Source organism: Pyrgilauda ruficollis, unplaced genomic scaffold, assembly GCF_017590135.1.
Source record: "Pyrgilauda ruficollis isolate IOZ18807 unplaced genomic scaffold, ASM1759013v1 scaffold5, whole genome shotgun sequence".
Classification (NCBI taxonomy): Eukaryota; Metazoa; Chordata; class Aves; order Passeriformes; family Passeridae; genus Pyrgilauda; species Pyrgilauda ruficollis.
The window spans coordinates 6,932,636-6,958,371 of record NW_024526599.1 but is presented as its reverse complement, the minus strand read 5'-3'; the positions used below and the strand labels follow the sequence as shown (position 1 = coordinate 6,958,371).

The 25,736-nt window shown below is 39.5% G+C and overlaps 1 protein-coding gene across 5 annotated transcripts in view; it reads right to left on the bottom strand.

Annotated features, from left to right (window-relative positions):
• The window catches only part of RAPGEF2 (Rap guanine nucleotide exchange factor 2), a 185,420-nt gene that overhangs the window by 115,625 nt on the left and 44,059 nt on the right, over positions 1-25,736 (bottom strand). For all 5 annotated transcript variants that reach the window (XM_041479890.1, XM_041479889.1, XM_041479887.1 and 2 more), the window contains exons 2-3: positions 12,290-12,360; positions 8,706-8,762 (exon numbers count right to left, since the gene is read on the bottom strand). In XM_041479890.1, coding sequence (XP_041335824.1) covers positions 8,706-8,762; positions 12,290-12,360 — 128 coding nt within the window. The remainder of the gene's footprint in view (positions 1-8,705; positions 8,763-12,289; positions 12,361-25,736) is intronic.

Below are 25,736 nucleotides of genomic sequence, written 5' to 3'. Positions count from 1 at the left end.
CAATCCATTTAATTCTCATTCTCCATCAACATGAGACAGAGCACTACTAAAACCTGTGGAATAACCAATCATATTAAGCACATGCTTACTCACTCAGGTTCAACTGAGATAATGAACATCACAAGTATGTGCAGTGGCAAGAATTTGCAGGTCTTTGTGATGGCTGCTGTCAAACATGCTTCAATTCTGCCAATAAGACATTGCTTCAGTGCAAAATTCAGTACCTGGACTTAAAAGTACACGCTAAACAAAAATCGTTTTCTGCCTACCTCCTGGACATTGGCTTCTCAGCCTTTAAAACAGCATATGAAAAAAGCTAAGTGGCATGCAGGTCTCAGTGGAAACAAGCATGGAAATTACTTCCATATAATTACTGCTTAATATTCCTTTTACTCTCGTGTCTATCCTGAGACCTAAGCAACAGAGGAGTCATTGTCCCTCCACCACTGGACTTCCAGCAACTCCAGATGCTGGAAGGACCCCCAACTTAAGTCATCCTCAACATCCAGAATTTCCTTCCATTCAGAGCTATTTTCAAGCTATGCCATAAAAAGGTCATGAATTCAGCAAGAACAATTTCTTGGTTGTGAAAAAGCTAGTTTCATTTATGGAGACAATAATTCTTTAAAATTCCAACCACTAAAGGATTCATTCAAGACTTAGATTTAAACTAGATATAATACCATCATCCTACAATCTATAACACTTGTAATTGTTTTGATAACTTACAAACTGAGGTGCACCTACTATTACATTTTCATGTAATCATACTCAGGCTGTTCAAAGTAGAATAAACTCTGGAAAGTAAGCAGAGTAATTCCAAAGACATTGCTGATGTTCCCAGGTCTCCACTTGAGAGATGCAGAAATAATGGAAATCTGACATGTCAGAACTGGGAGCTCTTTAAGACATTCAGGCACTACACAAGAAGAATTCCCAAAGAATATTGCTCTGCAAGCTCATGCTCCATAGGATCTTGTTCCAGCAGATTAATCTGTCTGTTTCTCTTTGCTCATTTTGGTTATCCTCTCTTTGCTATAGGTAGTTTATTGTTTTAACTGAATAATCATTGCCAGAATTAGACATTAGCCTTGAGATACCTCAGGATGTCAAACATGTCTAAGTTAAAGAATTCTCTCAGGTAGACATCTCATTGCCTGAAGATCCTGCCCACTAGCACTGCAGTGTTCAAACACAGAGTAACCAGAAAACTGCTTACTAACACTGTCAGCACTGCCTCTAATCCTCCTCATTAAGCCAGTTAAGCAGTTACCTGACATCTGCAAGAGCAATTCAGATGCTCTTGATCACATTAAGAGGTATATTCCAAACACAAAAGTAAAAGACATTGGTACTTGATGCATCAGCCACACACAATTTTCAAATACTTTTCTTCTTATATGAACACATTGAAGTTATATTTAGAGTGAAGATTAGAAATAAGAATAAATTTAAGACAGAGTTAAAATATATTCAGTAACAAAACTGATAACTCAGAATTTTGAACTTCTGATTTTCACTAAACAGTGTGCATATTTCAACTTATGTCCAAGATTATATTTTACAGATGGACACAAGTTGAAAACTGGTGTCTTGACTCCTGGTAGCAACAATGGAAAATGCAGAAGAATGAACTACAGGAAACAATTCCTCAGTATTAATGAAAAAAAATAATCAGAAGTATGTTTTTCTTTACAGCATTTAAGCTATTTATACTTTTTTTTTCACTTCTGAAATAAAATCAGTGAAATAAAACATGAATTTTGGTCAAATTCGAGATTATTACAGAGTGTCAGTAATGCCTGTCAGTCTAAAACAGTGGATTAAACATGCAATCAATAAATACATTATACAAATATATGCACACAAGCTAATTGACCTATTGTCATTGAAGTTTTGATATTAAACTTGTACAGTGAAATACCCCTTCACATCAGAAGAAAAATTCAAAACAAAAATTACAGTCTCCTAAATCACCAGAAAACAATTACAGAAGCAGCACAATAAAATGATCTTGCACCCAAAACACTCTGAAGGCAACACAGACAAATCTTACAAGTCCTCTAAAACAGTGGATTAAACATGCAATCAATAAATACATTATACAAATATATGCACACAAGCTAATTGACCTATTGTCATTCAAGTTTTGATATTAAAAGTTTAATACAGTGAATCTCCCCTTCACATCAGAAGAAAAATTCAAAACAAAAATTACAGTCTCCTAAATCACCAGAAAACAATTACAGAAGCAGCACAATAAAATGATCTTGCACCCAAAACACTCTGAAGGCAACACAGACAAATCTTACAAGTCCTTATATCTTACAACTTCCTAATGTGTCTCCAAAACCAAAGCTTTGAGTGCCTCGAAGTTCTCAGAATTACAACAAAAATATGATAGCTCTCAGTGAAACATTTACAGTAAAGAAGGTGCAAAAACAATACTTCAGTCATCATTCAAGGAAGTCTCAAAATCAGGTCAAACAATAACACAAATTTGGAACTGGCTGTGCAAAGCCAGCAAACTGTAACATTGATCACTGACACTATTAAGAAGCCTTGATTCAGTGTCTGTTTATACAGAGACAACTGCCAAGTCCTTGAATGTGTTTATTTTAATGAGAGACATTGCCTAAAAAATTCCCCACACAAAATGTATCCACAACACAACACATGAATCAGGTTCCTGATTTAGTGCAGTGCAGAACTGGCAGTATCCCAATGATATCTTGCAAACTGCCCAAATATCAGAAGGCACAATACACCTTTAGGAATATTTTCAGGACAAAAACCAGAAGAGGCCAACCCTGCTGCAGAACTTCTTTGCATTATTAAATGTACTGCTGCAGAACTTCCACAGAAACCTATGGATGCAGAAGAAGCATGAATGAATACATGTATTGCCTGCAGAGATCTACCTGAAAACTCTGATACTGACCCAGAGATCATAGAATCATTTAGGCTGGAAAAGATCTTTACAATCATGAAGCCCAATCACTAACCCACCACTGCTGTGCTCACCACGAAACCCATGTCCCCAGGCACCATGGCTACATCTTTTAAGTACCCCCAGGGATGGTAACTCAACCACTTCCCTGGGCAGACTGTGCCAATGCCTGACAACCATTTCTGTAAAGAAATCTTTTCTGATATCCAATCTAAGCCTCCCCAGCACAACTTGAGGCCAGTTCCTCTTATCACTTTTTACTTGGGAGATTCTCTAGCAATTCCTTTCTGTAGTCTTTTAGGACTTAAGTTTTCTTAAGTTATCTGTAAGATACAAACAAATACAGCTGTAGACCACATACATTGCATCTATAAAAGCACCCCATCTTAACACAATTTCAGTAAGGTGGGGTCAGCAGTGTTGTTCTGTTTAAAAATCATGAGACCCAGAGATTATTTCAGTTGGCTGGATGCCCTAGATTGCAAGGTAATGTGTGTATTCTATTTGCCATCTGGTAGAGGTGTGTCAGTTATCTTCTGTTAATTGGGCAGATTCCTTTACCTCTTCCACAAATCAATCCTCCCTCCAGCAGATATCTTCTGTTAATGGGCCACTGCGTGTCACTGCATGACTGATAAAAATTACAACATCCCATTGTGAGATGCTCCACCCAGGGGGCAGAGCCAAGCATTCCTAACTGGATATAATCTGAGATTTGGGGACACCAGGACAGCATTCTCCACTGGATTTCCAGAGGAGCAGCTGCCTTTTCCACTGCCTCTTCAGAAGAAGACTAAACCCTTCCAAAGGATCACTGCTTCAACAAAACCACCCCTGCCACTGCAGGAGGACTGCACCCACAATTCCAATTGGACGGCTACCAGCCCCCCGACCAACAGGGTGTCAGGTCGTGTTCTGACTCTGTCAGTGTTGTTTTGTATTACTGCCTTGTTTATTTTATTTTCTTCCCTAACAAAGAACTGTTATTCCTGCTCCCATATCTTTGCCTGAGAACCCCTTAATGTCAAATTTATAACAATTAGGAGGGAGGTGGTTTACAGTTTCCAGTTCAGGGGAGGCTCCTGCCTTCCTTAGCAGACACCTGTCTTTTCAAACACTAGAGCAGAGTGCTAATGATGCTAAGGTTGTGATTTTGATCCCTGTATGGGCCATTCACTTAAGAGATGGATATGACAATCCTTGTGAGACCCTTCCAACTCAGAATATATTCTCTCAGTGTGTGTGTGTGAATAACTAAAGAAGATAGTTTTCGTTCATTTTTCTCACTCTTCAAGTCAGGCTATGCAGAAACGTATAGCAACTTTGGCATAAATTTTTGTTGGTTTACATGCACTGCTTCTGTCCTCCTGAGGGTCTTCAGGGCAATATGTTACCGTGAAAGAACCGTGAATTTGATAAATGTCACTTTTATTGTAGGACTTAAAAGCATGACTCTTGGATTCCCACTCTTAGAAAGACTGCTCACAGATCTATGTCTCACCTGTCCTAGAACAGAACTACTGCCCTGCAGCATTTTTGAGCCATTCTGCTCTACCTCATGAAAAACACTAACATTTTCATCTAAGAAAACAATCAATGTTTGAGTAGCTACCAAGTTGTGCTCCTCTATTCCCCTTCCAGAATTCCTTTGTTTCAGGATTTGATGACTGGGCCAAGCCAGTTCTGGAGAAGGGTGCATGACCAGCCCAACACCAGCGTGTTTGGGTCTTGAGATTTGCCATGGTGATATAATTCAGAAAACTTGGCTAAGGCTGAATGGTGATATTACTGCTAATAGACTTGAGAATTTAGTTCTAATCATGGAAATTCCAAAAAATAATCAGCTGAAATTACCTATCTTTATCTTTTTTACAGCCTTCTCCCCTTCTCATCCCCTTTTCCCCTCGCCATTCCACCACCATACAAGCACTACAGTCTTAATACAAGTAGATGTTTTTCATTCCAGACTGCATGACAAATTGGGAATGAGGAAAAAAATCAAGATACAATGTAACTGTACAGTTTTTTGTCTCACACCTGCCTACCACTGTCAGCTTGTTATTTCTCATTTCAGCTGTGAACATTCTCTGTAGTAATAACTGCGTATTACATGCAACATTTTTTCTCTCCAATCTCCAGTTTATATATACAACTTCTACTTGTCTTTCTCCACGCTGAATTTTATTAAAGGCTGCAAACTGAATTACGTAAAAGCACACAAACATTTTGGCATTAGACAAAAGCTTTTTCCAGCCAGAGACATTAACACTAAAATTCAGTTCAAGATGTCCAAGAGATAACTACTCTTTTAAACACTTGTCCTTTTTTAAGAACCACCACCATCACAACCAGTTACTAAGCAGTCAACTGTTAAGAACTTTAATCAAAAATGAAATCTTCTCAGCAGGGACATGTGGGAGGTAGAGAATATATCCTATCAGGACTTCATTTGAAGGATCTCTAAAAAAAACACACTTCACAATAACCTGGACTGGGGTTTCCTCATCCTATCAGGACTTCATTTGAAGGATCTCTAAAAAAAACACACTTCACAACCCCAGTTCACCCCTGGACTGGGGTTTCCTTCAAATTTTTAAAAACAATACAAGCAGTAACTAAGTTAGTGCCAGCTTAAATTGCTCAAACTACAGGAAATGTGATCACAAAACTGTTGTGCTACAGCCTGGCAGTTCAGAAACATCAGGTTTTGTTACTGAACTCCTTTAGACTGCAGGTCAGCAAACCTTACCATATTTTCTGCCAAAGCAATATTCTTAGTGAAGAAAATAAGGGAAGCTTAGAAATATACAAGATTTCCTTACAGAAAGAGTAACCCAAACACCACTGATGCATACACACAGAAATATCAAACAGCATGGCTGAAAAACACACACAGCCCTCTACACGACTAATGAGGAGGAAAAAGAGGTGCTTGTTTCATTAGACACATACTCGTTTGCTTACATCCAAAGCACTTGTTGCCAAAGAATCCTCTGTCATCATAGCACAAAATTCAATTTTGATCTGAAAAATTTTGTTGAACTTTAAAGAGGTATAAACACCCTCTACAAGTCTGCTAGAACTTTGTTTTCTAAAGAAAATGCTAATTGGAAGCTCACTGTTGGAGACATCAAGAATTACTATCATGCAGATATGAAAACAGAACATTTTTTCTTTTGGACTACTGATGAAACATATATTAAGTGACCAAAATAAATATCTTTTTAATGGGATCTCTAAGTAGATTTGAATAAAGGTAGCAAGTTAAAAAAAACCCAAAACAAATATGCATGTCAAGTAAGCCCCAGTTCTGAAGTTTTGCTTTGCGGGTTTTAAGCCCTTTTGTCATTAACTTCCCATCAAATGAAAGGAGTAGAATGACTGGCAAATGAAGAATAACTGAAGCTGAACTGCCACTCCTGATAACCCAGTTTCCATTTAAACAGTGAGATGGCCGTAGGCTTTGAGAATTTGTCACTACCCTGTACACCCGCTGATAGTAAAGTAAATGCAGATGAGATGAGCCAATTTTAAGCAACGTGCTCCTTTTTATCCCTTTGGTCATAGGAAAAAAATCTATAGAGCTACTATGAAAATTAACAACTTATTTTTTGTTTTTTCAATGTAGGATAAAATAACTGCTGTGCTTGTAAGGAATGCACATAATTATTTTCAGCATTGCATACACGCAACAGAAATTTACTTTTTTATAGATACCACTGACAAAGCAGACAGACACACAGTTTTCACAATGAGAAATTTGTGATCAAATAAACAGAGCAACTGCATTAGTCTACCCATTAGCATTTAGGGATAAAGATTTAGCTTTTCTGCCCTGAGACATTAAGTTTTGCCTCAGGGAGGTCAAACACACAGGCCAATTAACAGCTCCAACAGTTGCAGCTATTTTAATAGGTATAGCACCCAATTTCAGATTTCAATGCAAATATACCATCAGGGGCAGGGGGAAGTTGTAAATTAAAAAACAATCTAAAATGTTAAAATCTGATGCTCTTTTAATACCTTAGCCTTCATGATAAAAATGAGAGCGTCAAGTGATAACTCTGGTAAGTTCATTAAAAAGTAACCAGGTTGCATGTTCCAAGCCGATTTCCTACAGCTCATAACTGAGTGGATCAATTCTAGCCTGGCTATCACTTTGCTCCTCTCCTGTAGTACTCAAAGAATTTTTCCAAACACGTACATAGCAAAACTGAAATTCTGTTTTTCAGGAGAGTACATCTTCAACACATAGGCTGAATTTGTGAAACAAAAATAAGGATCCCTCCAAGTTCATTACCCTAAAAATAGAACACTGAAATTAGACTGCAGGTTTCATGGGATTTCCTTACTAAGTAGATCTCAAAATATTCATTAAAAGAATGTAAAGCTACAGCTCAGAGTAATAGAACATATATTTTTAGTTTCAAAATATGGAATTTTTCTTTTTCTTTAAAAAGAATATTAATCCTTAACTTTCATGTTTAGCCCATTAAACATTACATCAGAGATGTGAAATGCTAGAGCAAGCACATTTTGCATTAGCATCTATATCCAGAAACTGCCAAACTGCCCATTAAATCTTTTGAATAAATCATGGGGAAAAAATGTCAAGAAGCAACTAAATAGGAATGACAGGCAAACAACCAAAGTGAAGATGAAGTCACATGAAAGGAGTGACAAAGGAAATCAGTGCAAAAGAACCGCAAAATGCACTTCCAGTGAACCCAGAATTCACAATCTCCTGTTTGTGAATTGTATTTTCTCAGGCACACATTTCCTGTAATTTTTGCCTGCATTGAGTATATGGTTAGGTAGCAGTATGGATTCATTCAGCATATAGTTAAAATTTAAGTCAGTGCTTAGAATGACCAAAATACTGGGTCTAAACAAAAACTCTGTTACATAGGAGACGTGAACCAACTGCCTAGAAAAGGACAGATCACCAGCACAATGGTCCCTTGCAAATTAGTGTAAAATGAAAAAAAAGATTGTATTGGTCTAATTAAAATTATCTATCCAACTATAGATTTTATCTATCCACCTATAGATTTTGACCTTGTGTATTTCCCATATACAACATTACTGGGTTTCATTAGACCTTAATTTAACTTTGCTGAATAGTCAAGGTCCAGCATTTGAGTTTACTCAATCTCATCTTCCTCCTGATGCTCCCTCTAAGAGAAATTCCACAAGTACAAAAGAAGGCATAGAAGTGTATTCTTTGTATACTTACATGTTCAAATAATGCCAGACAACTTAGAAAAATATGCATTTAGAGTCTGGGTTAGGGGCAGCAAGTAAGAATCTGATAAACAATTTGTTTCAATAAATTGGTTCCATAAATGAAGCAATTACAATTCTGAGCTCTCTACTGTAAATCTGAGTTGACACTAGAGCACATCCCTGCTAATTATAAACCACATTAGATTTGTCAATCTGGCACCACTGGCACGAAAAGCTGATCACTACTACTTTCACAAAACTGAAGTAAGACTAAATGACAATCCTACATCCATATATTAATTTTATATAAATTTAATACAACATGCATCACCAAGCAAGAGCCACTGTTAGCTCTCTCTCTGGCACCAGCAAATTTCTCTGGTGTTTGATGATGGAAATGAAGTGAATCATTTACATTTACAGACTGTGCACGCTAGGCAAGGAATTTTGGCATTAAACAGCCCTCAAAACTCACTTTAATATGAATTAATTCTTTCAACATCATACAAGAGGAAGCAGAAATACTTACTAGTACAGAACTTCATTTGCTTCATGCCTTTCATATCTAACAGTTTCACACATCAGTCTGAAAGAGAAGAAGTCAATTTTAGTTATGATTCCTATCAGTGTCACAAAGACTTCACTTTCTAAAGTTACTCAGCATTTCTACAGGTAACTCCAGCACTTACAGAAATCAACCACTAATTTAAATCCAAGATGATTCATAACTCAAGAGAACAAATTGTAAAATCTAAGCATTTAAATTATTTGTTCATCCAAGACCAGGTTTGATTTAGGACACTAGATGTAGCTCTTCCCATAAAAAATTCTATAAAAATAAGGAAAAATTATATTGATCTCATTTTCCATAGTGATGTGATAAAAGAAAGTAGCTTTATAAAAACAATTCTGAATTTTAGAAATGGTTGGAAATGTACTATGTGCGACACTAATCAGAGACACAATATAAAAACTGCTCTCTTTTTCAAGTTAGGTCCAATAGGTAAAACAAGAAATTGTGTTGCCTGGTAAATCAATGTTTCTCATTTTGCTAAAATTCAGCAACTTGAAAATTACCATGAGATTTTAATGCTAAAGTCCCAGAGGGTTCAAAGTGGAGAGAATTTCCTGCAGGAAAATCCTCTGTCTAGAGGGAAGGATTAAAGTGCTTTCGTATTCACTGTCTGCCTGACAAATGTGGCATAATAGAGAGCAACTATAATAGAACTTACCACATACTAGGAAATGCAATGTTAACTTGATGTAGAAAAATCACAATGCCATTTCTGTCTACTGCCTTAAGGAAATAGCCCTATGAATTACTGGGGGGGGGTGGGGACAAAACAAATCCCACTGCCTCCCCTGGCCTTTCCATAGCTCTGAAGCAGACTGCAAACCCCAAGGCTATTTGACAGTCAGACAGAGATTTACCTAAGAGGCTCATGAGAAAATTCAAATAAGGAACTATATTTAAATTCTGGAAATAAATTCTCTTTCCTCACATAATCCATCATCAGAATCTCGGTGTATCAATGACCAGCTGCCAGCAATAATATCATAAGCAGGCAAAAGCACTCAAGAATTGCTACTCAGGCAAAAAGTCTCCAAAAAGTTTATTTGAGACTTGTAAGAGTTGGTCTGGGTTTGACATAACAATCAATTGCCATTTCCTAGATAATTAATTTCAATAGTCAACAGACTGCTACAAAAGTCACCTTAGCATTCATCTCACAGGATTTTACTTATTATTTCAGCCCACTAAGAAATAATGCTCCTTCTGTTCAGAACTGGCAGGCTTACAGTGGTATCATGACTATTCATAAATTGTTAATAGAAAATTGAGATCTTAATTTTGTTTGCAGATAGATATAAAAATTAAGAATCAAGTTTTACTGTCACAGCCTTTCCCACACCCTGGTATTTTAGATTTACACTTTGGACCATCTTTGAGAACTTTTCTCACTGAAAAAATGTCTCCATTGTATGAAAGTAAGCATTATGTATTACATATCAATTTCAATCTTTTTCCGTCCTGGCACAACAAAAAACTTTTAACCACAGAACCATCTTTTTTCAGACACTTCTCTCCATCATAAAATTGGGTCTTGTTAAAATCTTTTACAGACACTGGAAAGCTACTGGCTGCTTCTACCTCCTGGGTTTTTATCTTCCCTCTCTGATCCTGTTTTGAGAGGGAAGGGAAGCACAGACATGAAGTCACTGGTGAGAGGATACTAGAAGAGAAGCCATTGCTAGGAGTCAGATTTAAAAATTTAAATACTGCTCAAGTCTGTGCCCTACTGGTCTGGAACGATGCTGGGCAATGTGCCACATAAGAGCAGGAGTCACAGGAAACAGAATCACTTTAACAAGCAAGTTTTGTTCCTCTCTGAATTGGGATAGAAGGAAGCACATTCTTGATAAAGTCACGTAAGTTCACCACTGGCACTGAGTTTTACAGCATTTTGGTCCCATTATTAGGACAGCAAAAGGGGAGAAAATGCCTCTTACAGAAGGTAGCCAAGTGTTTCAATTTTTGTGTTACAGTGGAACAGTTAGAAATTAGTCACCAAGTTGTACAAATTAGATTGCCTCCTCTTTGAAAAACTGAATTAGTTCTGATCAATACTGGTGTCCAGTTTTTTTTGCTCAATCACTCAAACGTGATCTTTATCCACTTCCTCAACAAATGTAATAAATTACAGATGAGATCACCAGCAAGCCATATGGTAAGTTATTCACTACTAGGGGCTACATTGAATACATTCAGTTTTAATGAATCTCAGAGGTTTTTGTGGCATTCCACTGCCACAAGAAGAGTTGTATCCTAAAGGATACTATAAAAGCTTTCAGCCCAACATCTGCTGGGAGCCCGGCCTTTTCCATGTATGGTACTGTAAACAGAAGCTCTCTTTGAGGAATTCGCTATGCTGGGAGAGCGAGTTCCACACATTCCTCAACAAGAACCTCATGCTGCACAGGAAGCCAAGAAGCACACATCAACATACCACACAACCATATGTGCACACTTTGATCTTTGTAAACAAGTTAACATCAGTTTAACTCCAGCTATGCAAAACTTCACGTGCTAAAAGTATTGCAAATAACAACATAACACAAAATACTTAACTCAATGTAACCATGACCTCCTTCCAGAGCAAAAGTAATTACAGAGATGACTTTGAAGTTAACATTCACATTGCAAAATGTGTCTTGAGCACTTTGAAAGAAAGAAAACCGCGCCTTTTATTTTCTCCAAATTACAGAATATTGGCTTGTGAATGTGGACTCCCACAGAATGATGAAGCAAGAGGCCAGAAATTAGAACCTAAACCAGCATTAATCAACTCAAAGTTGCTTCAGCATCTTCACATGTGGCAAATGTTGGCAAAGCACAGGGTACAGAACAGCAGTAATTCACCCTCTCTCCCCACAGTGCATACAGGAGATGTGCTGGTCTCCTTCTGTAGCTGCCAGCCTCACACTGATTCCCAAATACCCTTAGAAACGTCTGCTGTAAGATGCTTGTGGGAGGACAACTGCAACAATTACTTAAAAATCAAACAAACACAAGTCTTGACAAAAAAAAAAAAAAAAATAGGAAGCTCTCGGGAAAGATTTGACTTGAATTAACTTGCTTCATGAAGCATTTTAATAAAAAGTGTGGATGACATTTATCAAATATCTTTACTAAATATTATTTGCATGTGTTGTATATAATGAGTCTAAAATTTCCACACAAAAGCAAGCACAAACTGAAACAGAAGCCGACAAACAGACTCTGCTCTCATGACTACTATATTACATAAATGATTTCATCAATATATGGGCTTGTACTCTGTATGTAAATGTAAAGCATTTATTTCTAGTCCAAAAGTTTGAAAAGAAAACAAATGCATCCATAACAGATAGAAACAGGATGGAACAGATAGAGATATGCTGTGCAGACATTCAAGGAGGAAGTGTTAGAAAAATAAAGAAGGGAAGAAAAGAAGGCAGTGATGGGCAGTTTGAGGTAGGGTACACAAGAGTAGTATATGGTTACCAAAATTACTGTTCCTTTGCCTTGTTAGTGCATTAACATATATGGTTTTTAATGACACAATATCCTACCTTAGCTGATGCTCTCTCAGATTAGACAATGCTTCCATTCCATGCAAATATGAATACACAATCTCCAAGTCCTACAAAAATAAGGAAAACATTTTTACTATTCTCAGTTTGATACAACCTGTTAAAATAATGGTTTTAAAAACATCCAAAGCTCCTTTAACAGGGATAGTAGGGATACTTCCAGGAGATTAAAGGCAAACTGCAAGAACACCTTTGATTATAATCTGGAACCTCACAGGAGGAAGAATGATAGCATGTCCACATGAAATACAGAAATCTTTCTGCTTTTGCTGCCATTACTCTATGTCCACGAAACAAGCCCAGTCCAGAATTACAGTAAACTATTTTGCAACCATCACAGCTCTGCTTTCCAAAGCCAAGATTCCCAAAACTTTCATTTACTTTGTAAAGCAAGGTCATAAGAAATCAGGTTTTTTCACATTCAAGGGAAAAGAAAAAAAGTACAACAGAGTCTAACAAAATACTCCATTGTACAGAGATATTTCTAAAATTGTATCCTCTTCAAACAGAAGATAATCTACAATCTAAAATGAGAAAAAAAAAGCTGGAATGAACAGAAAATTACTGACATGAGAAAATAAGAAAAACCAAACATGATCCTAATAATAATATGGTGAAGTTTTATATTCAACCACTGTGGACCTCCAATATCCAGCTAACAAAACATTAATAAAGATATGAAAACAACATCCAAGACTAAAACATCCTAAAATGCAAATGTGGAAACACTAATGCCAGGCTAGAGGCTTTGCTCAAGTTATACTTAAAATAGCTACTACATTTAAGAGAAAGTTTCAGTGAAGCCAACAACCTCTACTTAGAGTGATTTAACTTTGGCTCATGGATTTCATGCTGTTTCATCACCCTTTTTCTTATTTTGAAACTTGTTAGTTGAGAGACAAAGTATGATCCATAATTCATTAAAAATCAGAGCAACAGTCCTCAACCACTAACTGAGGCAAAGTCGAGAATAAACTAACACCAACACAACTCTCTCTACTGTGAGATGTTTTTCAAGCAATGGAATATATCAAAGCTAGAAATTTATGGAAGATTTGATCACTGCGAATTATCTGTGAACTTAAAATTGCCTAAAAAGTACAGAGATACTTTTTCAGACACAATGAAAGAATGTTCTTTGGGCAAAGACACAGAACTGACATCACAGAGAGAACTTGAATTTAAGAAAGAAAAAGAAAATCCCGTTAAATACATTAAGTGTAGAAACATGCTGTACTTGTTAAAACCATGGTACATCAGAAAAGATACCAGGAGTTACATTCAGTGGCTCAGGCTAGATAGATGTCTCTCATTCTGTAATAGAAAGAATGTCTTTTTCTCACAGCAGAAAAGGCAAATGTTCCATTTGAAAAAGCAGAAGAAACACACAAGCCCAAGTGCTGCAATTTCACTTCAGTTTTGGCCCTTCCGTTCCCTTGCCCTCTAGAGGCTTTGGTCCTGCGAACAGCAGAGGGCACATCAAAGACAAAAGTAATTGCGATGGAGGGCTCTGTACATACAAGGCTCTGAAAACACAGCAGTGCTCGCCTTTTTCCTACAAACAGAAGTGTGTGAAAAGACGTGTGCTGCAGTCAGCGCCCTGCTCCCTGGCCAGCCAGGCTGGAGGTGAGCAGGCGCTCCCGGGAGCCCTGTGCTGGCGGCAGGCTGAGATGCCAGCCAGGCACCGCTGCTGCTCATCCAGACACTCCACGGCACAAGCCAGCAGCTGCCATGGGAAGCTGCGAGGGGACCACTGAGGATCAGATGCTCCTAGCAGCATCTTACATGGAAAAGAGCCTGGCCAGAAAGTGCTGCTCTAAATTATTTCCAGCAAGGCTCTCTAACAACAAGCAGAGAAAAAAGGAGAGTCACTTTCTGCCACCATCTTTCTCTGGAGTGGCAGAGACTATCTGCTGTAAAGTACTCACAGAAGAAGAGAGAACCATTAAGGATGCTAGCTTACAGACCCAGGAGTGGACCCATGGGCATGTGGCTTTCAAGACTGACGGGTGACACAAACCTAGTGGCCAACCCTACAGATGTTGCAAAGGAGTGAAGAACACAGGTTGTGTTCCGAGAGGAATGCAGCTGAAGTGACTCAGTGCAGGGGGAATGCATTGAATCAGGGAAGGGAGTCATAGAGCCATAGAACAGTTTGGGTCAAAAGGGAAGTTAAAGATCATGATTCTAACACCCCTGCCATGGGCAGAGTCTCCTTTCACTACATAAGGTGGTTCAAAGCCTCATCCAGCCCAGCCTTAAATTCTGATCAATTTCACAAGCAATAAGGTATGTTCAGTAAACCTTTTTTTTTTTTTTCAAGTAAGTAATTCCCTTTCAAAAAACAAGCACACTTGTCAAATATTTGCAAATACAACATCCCATAGGTCCCCAGATGAGGAACTGCAGATCGTGGAGGTCCTCGACTAAAAAAAAATAAAAAAGGATAAAAGATATTTTTTTTCAAAATCTAAAGAACTCTAATAAAAGGGAGAGGTGAGGAAAAAAACACAATTAATGAAGGCTTTACTTGTGCTTCCATCATAGTTGCTGGCTAAAAATACTTCATCACTGATAGAACTAAGTTGAGGGACTTTTTTCAGTTTGGGAAAAAAAAAAATGTAAAAAAGGGCAGCAAGAAAACATTCTAACATCTCAGCTGCCATGCACTGGATATTCTGACAAGTGCCAAAGCGAGCTGCTGCCTATTCTTTAAGCGGTATCTTTCCAGAGGCGTCTGGCAGGAAACAGCTCCCTCTAGCATCAAAAGTTTGGCATTGAAATTGAAGTAACAAAAATCCAGCAACACTCCTTTCAATCAACTTCTCCATAATATTGCAAAGCACAAAAAACTACAGTAGAGTCAAAAAAGTAAATATATTTTCATACGTGGTCAGTAGACTCTGCACCCTTCCAGTCAGCCTGTAGCATTAAAGAGGGGGAAGGCAATTTAAATGAAATAAAATCAGAATGTCATGTTATTGTTGTTAGGCCACATCAGTTTTCCATTTATCTCAGGAAAAACTGTGCTTACTTGGCAAAAATACTCATTCTCAAACACAAATAGCTGTTTCAACTTCTTAATTCAAAGTGAATTGACAGAATGCAAGAGTCCTTTGGAAACATCTGTGCCAAGTATTGCAATATCCTAAGCAGATTCCAAGTGCTTGAAACAAAACCATTTCACAAAAATAACACACACACACACAAACTTAGGCATGTAAGGTACGAAAGTTTTTGATTTTGATATTCAAGGCACTTGACAAAAGCTAAACTGAATTTCTCATGAAAAGAACTCCGTCTTTAAAGGACACGGCATGCCTACATGATTTATGCCAACGAGTTCAGCAAAACCCTTAAAGCAGCAGCTCAGTGCAAGCCCGCTGTGACTTACACAAACATTTCTGCCAGTTCGCAGTGTCCCTGAAAGCCGGCTCCAGCTGATGCCCAGGCTATGCAGAAGTAGACACGAGCACAGATGCTGCTCTCACAAGGCGTGTTCCCAAATAACCACCGGAGGGCAGCCCGAGCCACCGCAACCGAGTCAGAGAACGTCATTCTCTCCAGCTGCTCCCTTCATTGTTTCCAACATCACTTTGTAAGAGTTCGAACACGCCGAGAGGAGCAAAGCTAATCATCTCCACTACAACTGGTTCAATACTCTGCTACAGGAAGGACTACTTACCCAAAAGAGCAGAGGAACTACCAGCTTTCTGCTTCCTAGTTTTAGCTAGCCAGCAGAATTTAAAAAAAAATATAATTAAAAAAAAAAAAAAAAAAAGGCAAAAGCCATGCAAAGCCTCAGCTGATCTTGCTACACAAAGGTTGTGGCAACAGCTTGAAAAATCATCTCCAAACCCAAAAATTAAATCCAAAAAGCACAAATTAGTGCAGCTTTTAAAGCATGTTTTTATTTAAATGAAAGCTAAAAGACTGAAATCTAATCTACACTTAAATCTGTGCTGCAGCCAAAGTCATATGCTTGGGTTGCTGTGTGGGAAGCATCACAAAATTTGTTTAATTCAGTGTTATTTCTTAATTTACTTGTTTCTGTGGTGTCAGATGGATCACTTTAAAGTTCTGACTGTACTTTGAAACAAAACAGAGACACTCAAGTTTTAACACAGCTCAACTTCAATTAGATCTGCAGAAACATATTGGTCTGCAACCTTACCTCTGCTCTCCATTCTAATAAAAATCTGTCTGTGTTTCTGCCCAGACTTTCTATCCATTTGATTTGTCCTTCAATCATATTTGCCAGTTACACAAACCAGAGAAACTCAAACTAGAATGTTGGCCCCAAATTCATAATAGCTTAATGAAGACAATTTTTTCTTTCTTAAGATGATAAAGATGTGAAAATTTGCTATTTTGGACTGAAAAACTTAAACCCCTCTAAAAATTGCAAGCTTACACTGCTTTCAGTCCTGGTTTGCATTAAGGTGTGAAACTACAGGCCAAAGTCAACTATTCATCTTTGCCACAGTTAAGCAAAATCCTGAGAAATTCATTGCACTCCAAGTAAGAATTCACTCATTTCTGTGATGTGGCAAACAAGAAGAGAGCAGCTTTCATCTTAAAATAGTTTGGTTTCTTTCAAACCAAAAGGAAAAATAGAAAACAAGCTAATTTCTTGATTCACAGTCTTGAAGGATAGGAAAAAAAGCAACTTTTCAAAGCACCTAATATTCACCTGAGGCTCAAAAAGATCTGCACGCTGACAGTACAATGTATTTTGAAAGGGTGATCTCTTAAAAATAACTTCTCTTTAGTTCACACTCAGCCAACCACCAGGAGAAGCAGGCTCCAAAGGGAGGGGGTGCACTCGCTCCCCATCACATGTGGCCCCTCCAGACCTCACCCCAAGCCCAGGTTTCAGTGCTGTGAAGACAGGAGGTCCCACCTGGTGCCTCCATGCTGATTCCTGCCACATCCCTGGCCCCAGGGTGAGCACCTGCTCGCAGGGACCCAACTTTGAGCTGCTCTATTGGCAGCATGAGACTCATAAGCTCAAGTGTCGAGGCAGTGGAGGCAACCCTCCTGCAGCCTGGAGAGGTGGGACCTCTTAGTCTTTGATGGGTTTCAACAGACCATGAGACTGCTGGTAGGAAGAGAGGCATTTCTATATGGCTGACTGAACAGTTATTTTAGCTCAGACTGGGACCTTCCCAAATTGGGATGTACTAACAAGAGCAGCAGTGCCAAGTTTTTTCTTCTTGTTGAGCAACAAAGCCACAGTCCAAACCCAGGTTGCTGAAGTCCTGCCTCTCTTTCATTGTAGTTGTAGGATCCTCTCTTTTTCCCTTTTCTCCACACACCCAGCACCTGAAATCATATGGCTCTCAGCCACTAAGGTAGCTATAACCAAGCACTTACATTCCTTTTTTTTTTTTTTTTTTTTTTTCCCTCTACTGCTTGATTTAGCACTGGCCCATCTGGCTGCCTGTTCTGGCTCACTAAGGCCAAAGCAGTGCCAGCATCGCCAAAAGAAAGAGACTGGACCACAGCAACATCAATCCCATCTGGCCTACACAAAATCTTCCATGTGCACAGAAGAGCTGTGGCCACTCCTACATAGGTTTGCTCACATCTGGCTCACACTGAAATGCCAGGCTGTCACCCAGAGCAGCTCAGGAGATGACACAGTCACTGCCTCCAGAGACAGCCAGGTGGGCAGGCAGGGCAGGGACTGCGGGAACACATGAGCTACCCCAGCCAAATGTCCCTCTGCAGGCAAAACCTGAGGGAGACTAAACACTCACCTAAGGATGCGCTCACATCTTGCAAATACTGACCTGCAAAACACAGGAGCAAACCACAAAGACTGACTCCCACGGTGACAGAAAAATCCAGTATTGCTGATACCAAGATCACTGCCATGCACACATGAAGATGAATATTTCATCTTCACCTCCAGCGTGCCAGCAGTGGAAAAAAACCTGAACACACTCATAACTGCTGTGCAGGAGCATGCCCAGGTATGTACACGCTTATCACTGAGCCATAAAGAGATTAAAAAGAAGTATCTGTCTGCAAATTTTTAACATTCTTTTTCTTACATCAGGACCTTCAAACTCAGGTGGGGGAACTGCCACATGGGAAGCCTGCCAGTATCCAACCTATTATACTACCAATTTTAGATAAATTTTTCTTTTTAACTTTACTGTAAGCTACATATCTCTGCAAGCCATTCTTACTATTGTGCATAAAGATCTGTGGCTTAAAATAAACTAAAGCCTAAGTTATTGGAAATAATTTATTGATGCTGAATTGGCAGCTATACAAGAAGAAATTAAATATTTAAGTGAAATTACATATGTTTAATGGCCCTCATTTCATTCATACATGAATGAGATTCCATGGGCCATGTTATAAAGAAGAACATACATTTTGTAAATTTACCTGAAAGTTCTGGAAAATCTTAACCTGTATGCATTTATCTCAACTACTGTGCATTATATCCTGGTTAATTCCTGACAAAACATCACTCCACAGTAACCAGCCCTCACCAGAGGGGAGCTTACAGGCCATCCAGTCACCCAAGCCTTCACCTCCTCTAGGCAGTGGAAAAGAGCTGTTGTATTGATCTTAGGAGCTGTTGACACACAAAAATTTTTATTTTTAACTCCACCGTGGGGAGGGTGGGGATATTTGTTCTGGGTGGAATTTTTAAACTGGAATAGAAACAGGAGGAACAGGCAATTTTAATCTGGAACTAAAGCACCCATGCATGAAGCTAATCAGGAGCAACTCCAAAACCCCATAAAGAAAAAGGCGAAATCCCATTTTCCTGGGAGTAGTCCCAATACAGAACAACACCAGGCTTTTCCAAAGGCTTAAGTGAATTACTGCTTCAGTGTCAGATGCTGGAAAAACATCGTAGGATCACAGTAAAACAACTGCAGAGAAATATGATGTTCCAGCAGGGTACTGAAATCAACTTTCCTGTCTTTCAAAGATACGTTATTTCTTTTGTGAATTATTTTCTTTCTAAAGAGTTTCTCTCAAAAGACAATTTCATTACATGCTCATTTTTGCATTTTAGAATTTTTTTCTTCTCATTGAAAGACAAAAATGAGTTGGAAGGTTCAACAACCCACCCACACTAACAGAATTTTAACACTGTCTCAAGAGTAGTCCAATTGATTCAACATATCCTGCTGGTCATAAAGCTTTCAGCACAATAAAGCAAAGAAAAAAAAATTAAGACATTCATTATTATAATCATCCTATAAGATGGGGGGATGAACATGGAAAGGGTAGACGGGAAATTAAAGCCTGCCACGCCATCGAAGTCCATGAGCAAACTAATGAGGGTAGGAAATTACAGGGTAGTGCAGTGCATTTCTTTTCTGCCTTCCGGACTCTCAGAAGTCAGACAATTAAATGCTTAACACAAAAGCCCAAGTTCTGTAGTCAGAAATCCAAAGGTTGATCGCATGTCCAAATGCAAGAAAAGCAGTTCCACCACAAAAGATCATTCCTACTGACAGCATAGTCCATAATTATATAAGGCACTTCAGTTATTCATCATTAAAAATATGTATTTATTACCAGTAGTTGGAGGTTTGTATTAAGGCTGCTAAATGCACTTTCACATTCACTGCACAAATATTCATATCTTTTGTTGCAGATGAGATTTTTAATGCTAAGGAGAGTTTCAAATTGTTTTGAGATAGGGTTTTTTATCCTATCTTTTTCATTAGCTATATGAAATAACACCCAGTATCCCATTAACAAAAATTAATTTTGCACTAACAAGTAGATCACCTACCAAACATGGTGGTACTCATTTTTAAACAACTACTTGTAGCAAAGACCAATTTTATGTAAGTTTATTCAAATATACAGTACTATAATGATTGGCAGCTTCCAATTAAAAAAAAATAATTTAAAAAATCAGGAATGGAAAATACAACAGTTCTCAGATACTTTTAGTGGTGGGTTTGGGGGGCTTTTTAAGAGTGCTTAATTAATCTACAGGTTTCAAAGCAGGCAGGTTAATATCCATGGAACCAGGATACTCACAAGGACTATAGTTCACACAACCTAGGAATATCTAAGCCAGGTAAACAACTTACCATGAAGGAAGCACATCACTACAAACTTGACCTAGATGAAGCCATCATACAAAGTCCCTTATAGTGAGCAAGGGCAATCTATTTTATGAAAAAAATTAAGTTTCTGTAAAGCCTAGGTCCCGGTACTTCAACATCATAGCCACATCTACACAGTATTCCTTCTTCAAATGCATTATTAAAAGTGTTGTGATCATAAATCCCAACAATGTACACTTCGTAGCATACTGGTATTCATGGTGGATGAACACATGGTGGACCAGATGTGTTAAATGGGGCAGGTATTTCAAATCATGAGCAAAAATGTCACAGTGACATAGAAGAGGTGCCTTTCATCAACTGATATGTGGTAATTGCTCCTGTGAATACTTTAAGCTTTCCCTTGTGAACAAACCGTAAATTCAGCACCAGGATAAGGCAGAAACATGCCTGAGCTGATGAAGGGGTAACTCAGTAAGCCACCTCTGCACAATCATCTGTGATCACCTGGCTGCATCTGAAGCTGTAACAGCCCCAAGTGCTCACACTCATCCAACTTCTCAGACATAACTGCATTATACCTCGGTTTTAAAACAAGACCTTGGAACAAACCTTCCTGTGCTGTTGGGAAGGAGCAGCCCAGCAATGAAATGGGGGTTTCAGCAGTGTCCCGAGTGCTGAATATCTTCACACTCCACCCTCTGGTTTGTGCATTTTCTCCCTTACCAACTAAAACCAAAGAAACCCCAAAACTACCCAGAAACACAAGCTCCACCTTCCTCAAGAAAAATCAGTTCCCAGGCACAATTCAATCCCAACCCAGCCAGCAATGCACTCCTTTCAGAACTACCCAGGGCATCAGGGCCACCTCCACTTTGTAAACTGGAGTTTTCTAGAAGCCCAAGATGCCAGGGGAGACCCTGACCACTCCTCCAGAGGTTAGCTGTCACAGATCTGCCACTGAGCTGGGCTTAAGCAACCAGGAGCTCCAGGCTGCAGCTCCCTGCTCATTGCCATGACAACCCCCAGACCAGAAACAAAAGGAACCCGCACGCGTGGAGAGCTGTGCTCTGCCAGAACTTACTACGAAAATATCTCAGTAGTACTATAATCAACAGAAAATACAGTGACTTGTTTTCTGTGGCTGGCTTACAATCATTTTATATTGCTGGCTTACAACCAACCAAAGCAAAAACACAAAACAAACAAAACAAAAATAAAGTTCTCCTTTCCAGCCACAAAGGCAATGAGTATTTGCTGAAGGAAAATTGCACTATTTATTTTTGCTTTTGAGAGTTTGGCTTTTTTTTTAATGGGAAATAATGTTGCTCCGTTTCTTCATATTTATGAATTTAAAAAAATAAAAAAAAAAACAGATACAATAAAACCATAAGGGAGAGGGAGAAAATACTACACCACCATTTCAAAAGTTTATACCCCAATATACATCCTTTACATTCATGCTTTTAAAGAAAGCACTAAAATTCATTTAGACAGATAAATTTTTCCCAGAAGTTACACACACAAGATAGCCAAGAGTCATGTTCTTTTTCTTTGTTAGCATATTTCACAGCATTGCTTCCAAGAGATATAAATCTTACTCCAAGCATCAACAGTAGGTCACATGAAAATTATTCCCAGGCTATCAGGCAAATGATCATACTGAAGTACATATTTGCATGTCAAATCATTCTTCACCCAAAAATTAATCTCAAAAAAGCTACTGGTGGTCACATCCTTCCAGAGCTGGCATTACTCCTCTGTGTAAAGGAGGCAAACAGATAGCTAACTGAAGTTCTAAAGTACTTTTCACAGAATATACATCAAGCCTGAATTTATTTCTTAGCTCAGGTATTTTCTGAAACAGAGATTGCATTTAATAACTCCAAATTATTATCTTTTGGCATTTTGAGGGGTTTTTTAACTCTTCCTATAATGGTAGAATTCTGAGAGGAAAGTAAGTTTCAGGTTTGTTTTTTTAAGTATTACTTGGGGTTGAATCTATTTCCATATTTCAGATGTGCTTACTGGGGACACTGCTCTGATCTGACTTCAGCACACGTTTTCACTCTTAGAGCAGAACACCAATCACCTAAGGAATCTGCACTTCAAATGGACAAACATCCACAGAGGTCAGCCCTCTGTAGGATCATGGTGGTGGAGCACAGCCCCTCTCAGGCCCCCCGCAAGGGAAATGCAATGTAAATGCAGCTCCAAGTACCATGAATCCAGATGGAAAACACAAGCTAGTGCCCTTCCACTGCTGAACGGGCTGGACTTTCACCAATTCAGTCTCCATGTTTATTCTGTGGAAAGTACTTGAGCTGTTTGTTTGCCTCCTTTACACAGAGGAGTAATGCCAGCCCTGGCAGGATGAGATGAAGATGCTCTCTCGGGCACTGGGAGAGCATCTGACACCTCAGTGAGCAAACCCCGCTTGGCACAGCTGCCTCCTCTGTCTCGGGCTTATGCTGTGACCCTTTAATGGTCCAAGTCCAACAAAGAGAAGCCATGCAGGCACCCACAGACAGCCCACACGACAGTGCACCAGCGCCAGGGCACAGGGGCCACCCTGGTTGAGTGGCAAAGCAGGCGGATAAGCTGGGCTCAGCCCGTCTGCTCTGCCTGTGAAGGTGAAGTGACACGGAGCAGCTGCAGCTGGAGTAACTCATCACTGCCCTCAGAGGGAAGGAAGGACTTGAGTGCCTTGGTTCAGTCTTACCTGGCACAGCAGCCACAAGGGAAAACCATCGGGAACCGCACGGAAGTTTAAAGAATACGAGAGAAATCACACATTCAGCCAGCCCCTAAAAAATCCCTTCTGGAGGGAGCAAATCATTCGGCTGGTTTGGCTGTACTGTTAAACCACAGGAGAGAACCTGGAACCATCCTTCTCAAATATCCCCCATTAGCAGCTCTAGATAGCTCTCTCTCAACTCTTTGAAATCCTTTTCAGCTCATCACACCTACTGAAGGCATCTATCAGATCCAAATCCACTTCCATGCACCACTGAGCTCAACACCAAGACTTAACACCTATAGCCTTTGTCAAATAGCCAGCTCCATGCCTTGAACACTGCATTTGTAGCACAGATTACAGAGCTGGTCACACAGACATGATTTTCACTCTCGCACACAGAGGAGATTCTGAAAAGGCTGAAAGCTGTGAATTAAGCTGACCTGCCACATACTCTGTTCCCTGACTTGGCTGGTTCTGTATGTGTTTTTCAATAACTCTACCAATAACCATAAAAAGACAGAGATATTGCCAGATATTTTTTTGTGACCAGGGACTTCCCAGTTAAGAACACAAGGCATCACAATAGCAGTGAGTGCTCTAGGCTGGCCTACAAATCATCTACTGCACTAGAGTTTAATTTCTACGAGCTGCTAGTGAGATATGCGGCTGTCACGTCACAGATGATTTTTACTTTTTTTTACCGAAGTTCAAAAACGCCCCTCCATATGCTACGCTCGTTTCTCTCCCCAGAAGCCCCAACAAAGACGGACATTTACAAGTCAGCAGGTGGTGCAGCCTCCAAAGGACCAACAGCAAGTGTTGCGGGATTGGGAAACCAAACACACCGACACATGAAAACCCTGTCCACAGGAACAACAGCAGGCAGCCTCTCAGAATCTTAATCCAACCCATATTAAAGGGAAAGAGGTTTTTCCAAAGTCTTTCCAGAGTAGGACCATATGTCACATGCTTTGCTCAGTGCAAGTTAAACACGTGTTAGAGATATAACACGGAATTCCTCTTGTATAATAAAACACACACCCTTGGTTTCATAACAGAGTATTTTGGCCTAGTTATTGAGCATCATTTTTTATAAACTTTTAAACCAGTCCCTGATATATAAAACTTATCAGTTGATTTGCAAACTAATTTAGACTGAGCATATGACGGCCATCCATTTACCACATCTTAACAAGATACTGCTTATCAACTCCTGAGCAAAGGACATTTGCTCTTAAACCAAGTGCATACCTTCACAGCAGCTTAAAATCATGTGTTGTCTCCAAAATCAGACATTAAAGGTATGCACATTCCTCAGAAGAGATTACTGCTTATCTCCTAAGTCTAACGACTCACTCTTAACATTAAAAACAACTCCAAAGAGAGCTCAGGTAAGGCATGGCAGTGAAATATCACACCCCTCCCAAAAGCACTCAGATGGACAATAGGTGCAATCTCGGCCATCGGAACACCACATTCAGTGGCGGAGAAGCCCTTCCAATTAGGAACCCAACTCCAAGCAGGTTTGAAAACCACATCACTATCTAAGCATTCCTAAGACTGTACTAATAAATATGACCAAAGTTAACTAGCTGCTTGCACAGCCCTAGAATGTCCTAAAACATGGAAGAAACCATGGAAGAAACAAACACCTTTCCACGTTTTTTTCCCGAGTTTGCTGCAAGAACATTTGAGTGACAAACGCGATTTCAAACAGCAGTGAACCTTTCCTAAAGATACAACGGCCTATGGTGATGCTGGATGACAAAAAAAAAAAAAAAAAATGGGAGACCCATGCAGAAACACTGCCATCTCCCCCAGCAGCCAGGTGGTAGCCAGGAGCCTTACTCCAGGAGCATCTGCTGGGATATGTGGACGCACCACGCTCACCAGTGACTCTGAGCTTTAGGCTAGAGGGATGCAAGAGGGATGATTAGTGACAGTGACTAACAGCAGAGGACTCCTCCAAAGGCTGGCCATGGTGACTGAGGTGAATGGCTGCAGAGGGGTGGGAGGGTGAGGCACAAGGACACCACACCTGTGATGTTCAGCATGAAGAACAGATCCAGGCAGGTTTATTATTAGCTTTGGCCTCCATGGCTGTCTGATGGTACCAATAGAGCTAATTACTGTTTCTGCTCTCTGTTCCCCAACCCACTTGGAAGGGCTCATTAAGTCGGGAATCAGGCAATACCCACAACAGCCTCCACTACATTTAGACAGAACTTCCCTTCTGGAGAAATATGCCACAGAAGCCGGGGAGAGTGAGATGCAGAAGGCAGATCCACAGGGAGTCAGCTCAGGAGCAACAGAACTGGATCAAAACTAGCTCTATGGAAATCCAAGGTGCTTTCTGCATCCTGTTCACTACCCCCAAGTCCAAAAATAAAACTCAGTAATTACACCATCCCTACATCATCACAAGTTTTTGTCAGTGTGCCTGCTGCCTCTCAACTAAAGCATGCTGCAGGACCTGACCTCTGTTTGAAAAATCATAACAGCACCTGTAAACTGACAGGGAAGCCTGTAAGTGTTAACTTTTTCATTTGAAGACACCATTCTCAGTTAACACAGATCATGATTATTATTTCTAGTGTCACACATCAAGGAGTGGCTTGTCTGTCAGATT